Raw genomic sequence first — 3,066 nt, forward strand, 5'->3', positions numbered from 1 at the left:
ATCCAACTCAGGATGACCTGCCAGGGAGCAAACCCTGAGCAAGAACCAGCCCATCCTCACCCAGCTGGATTCCACGTCGGGACTCTGCTCAGCCCATTCTTCCCAGAACCCCAACTGGAGTCCAAGTACCCAGCTATATGACAGCCCTACCCCCTCCCAAGCTACCAGACCATTTGTACCTGGAAAGATCACCTTCTTCCCCTCCCAAGCTAAGGCCTTCTCTGTGCTTAGACTAAGGGTGGGAGAGAAAGAACACACATAAAACCATAAACTAGAGACCAAAGGTTAAATCATGACTGTTTCTGCATCTGCCTCAAAATGTGAATCAAACGAGAGCTTTCCAACTTCACCTGAACTGGTAATACACAGGGAAAACCTTCAATGCTCTTCAGTAAAGACAGCAGGACAAGAGACAAAATAGCAAGAAGACCCTGTGAAAGGGGCATGATAAAAAATTAAGCTCAAGAGAAAAACTTGAGACCCCCAGGTCTCAGCGGGGTTCTTAGGCGGAAATAGGACTGCTCCACGTTCCAGGAAGCAGCAGGGCACATTTCAAGTACGGGCTCAGGGACACCCACTGGGTTAAAACCCTGTCTTCACAGGCAAGTCACTTAAATCTCGGAATCCCCCCGAGATGATCCACAGCCAGGTTAGGGCCAACAGGCCAGTGCCTGTTCTGAGCAGTCAGTGCCAGGTATTCCTGCCTGTTTGAAATATCTCAACCAAGACCCTCGAGGCTCCCAGGCATCTGTGAGCAATAACGTCAAGTTCCCCCACCCTATGCGCTATCATACCTTAGCAATCTGGTCCTGAAAAATTAGGGAGCTACAAAGCTCCATGTCACCACCCCCACCCAACTGCATCCAGTCTTTCCCAGCTAGAAGACTCATCACAGTACAGGCAATGCAAATACCATCAAAACTGAGAGAGGCCTCTTTTCTGCCCGTCTGAAGACTTCTCTCCTGCAAAGGGAGGTACTGTGGGCCCAGGAAACACCCTGCTTCAACATATCTACTCCCCTATGAAGAAGTCATCACTCATAAAGGAGGCAGGACAGGTAAGGGTTCAATGTTCAGTTTGCTTTAATGACCCCCATCTCCCTGAAGGGCAGGTACAGGCAGCTAGGCGATGGCAAGAGATGTTCACTTGAAGATCTTGCCCTGATTGAAGGTTTTGCCCACATGCTGGAAGGCCCCCTCCCAGGAAAAGTACTCTCGAACCAGCGTCTGGGTCTCCTCGCTGCCAGGATCCAGCTTCCGCCATGTATATGACTCGTAGTCCACCTGCCAATCTGGACTCAGCTGGGGAGAGAAAGCCAAGTTAAGAAGCATGTGGTCAGGTTATCAGACACTGTCCCACACCTGTTACTTCCAGCTCAGACACATGTCATCAGATCCTAAAATGCCCGTGACCATGGCAGTCCTTCCTGTACACATTCCTGGAACTCTCCTGAATGCCTACAAGCACAGGAATGAAGGTGGACTTCCCAGCCCCTGGCCCCACCCTAAAGAGACAGACTCCTCCCCTACACCTTTCCTCACCGGAAAGGCAAGCTCCTGGCCTCGGAAGACCCAGACTCCAGAAATGGAGCTGCTATTGTTGGTTCCAAAGAGGATGACACTGGCAAAGGCATTCTTCCTCAGCTTGTCCAACCGCTGGAACATTCCTGAAGGGGCGAGGGAGAACACACAGCCTTTAGAATCACATCACCCACTGCCTTATCCTCCCTCTTCCTCTTCCTAGACCCACCCTCTTCTCACCCGTGATGAGGTTGCAACTCATGAAGGTCTGGGTGAGCTCTTCAGGGAAGCGGTACTCAGCGTACCACAGAGACCAGCCATCCTTATCAAAATGCTCCCAAAAATATGGCAGCGCCACAGACAGAGTGTCTTCATTGGAGTACTTGCGCTTAAATTCGTCCAACACAAAGGTACTGAATGGAGAAAAAAAGCAAGGTCAATGTGGAGAAGATCCTACTGAAGCAACAAAGGGTTGCCAGGGTAAGGGAAACTAAGGTCAAATTTCACTTAAAATGTACTGGTTTATTTATTTATTTTTTTAAAGATTTTATTTATTTGACAGAGAGGCCGCAAGAGAGGGAACACAAGCAGGGGGAGAGGGAGAAAGAGGCTTCCCACTGAGCAGGGAGCCTGACTCGGGGCTCGATCCCAGGAGCCTGGGATCACGACCCAAGCCGAAGGCAGACGTTTAATGACTGAGCCACCCAGGCGCCCCTAAAATGTACTGGTTTAAAGGAAGAGGTCACTGGACTGGCAGATGGGTACCACCTTATTAAGTGAAGAGCACTAAGGGAATAAAGAGGAGCTTAGGGCACTCCCCTGCTCCCTATCAGCAACCTAAGTCAGCTAAGCTTGAGGAGGGTGGGACCCATGGTGGGGGGTATGTCTGAGGGAAGACCTGCCCCCCAAAAAGCACGGCGAACTGCTGCCCCCTGGTGGAGACCCAGAATGAGCGCACCTCCTTCGTGGCCTGTCCCTTCCAGGGCCCTTTCCCACTGAGTCACACTCGGTCCCTGACTCACCCACGTACCTTCCTCCACCACAGCCTCTTGGGGTTACACACACAACAGTATGACAGCAATGTAAGTGGCAAACGTTATCTCCGCCCCAGACCTTATACCCACCGCCTTGAGTCGCTCTGCCCAGGAACAAGCCCCAATGCTGAAAAGCCCTTAGGTTCAGATGATCTTTGAAGCAACCTGGCACACGAGCTGAGAAGGAGCTGGGAAGGCTCTGCCGCAGTAGAGTGTCCCTCCCCTCGTGGCAGGGTGCTTTCTTTTCTTTCCAGTTATAAAAACACGTGCTGACTGAAGAAAATCACCCGCAATGCCAGCAAACAAGAGAACTGATTAATGTTTACGTACTTCCCACTGGTGGCTTTCCAAAGACGATGCGTGTAGTTTGTTCATTTAATACTGCCACCCTAATATGGATTCTTTTTTACAAATGTTTTAAGATTTTTTATTTATTCATTTGAGAGAGAGAGAAAGCGAGAGCACAAGCAGGGGGGGAAGGTCAGAGGGAGAGGGAGAAGCAGATTTCCTGC

At 50.6% G+C, this 3,066-nt stretch overlaps 1 protein-coding gene across 1 annotated transcript in view; it reads right to left on the reverse strand.

Annotated features, from left to right (window-relative positions):
* Positions 1-1,064: 1,064 nt before the first annotated feature.
* EEF1G (eukaryotic translation elongation factor 1 gamma) overlaps positions 1,065-3,066 on the reverse strand; it is a 9,904-nt gene continuing 7,902 nt past the window's right edge. Inside the window, exons 8-10 of the mRNA XM_008707500.2 lie at positions 1,761-1,933; positions 1,542-1,666; positions 1,065-1,301 (exon numbers count right to left, since the gene is read on the reverse strand). Coding sequence (XP_008705722.1) covers positions 1,143-1,301; positions 1,542-1,666; positions 1,761-1,933 — 457 coding nt within the window. The 3' untranslated portion in view covers positions 1,065-1,142. The remainder of the gene's footprint in view (positions 1,302-1,541; positions 1,667-1,760; positions 1,934-3,066) is intronic.

This window comes from Ursus maritimus, unplaced genomic scaffold (assembly GCF_017311325.1).
Source record: "Ursus maritimus isolate PB19 unplaced genomic scaffold, ASM1731132v1 scaffold_23, whole genome shotgun sequence".
NCBI classification, from domain to species: Eukaryota; Metazoa; Chordata; class Mammalia; order Carnivora; family Ursidae; genus Ursus; species Ursus maritimus.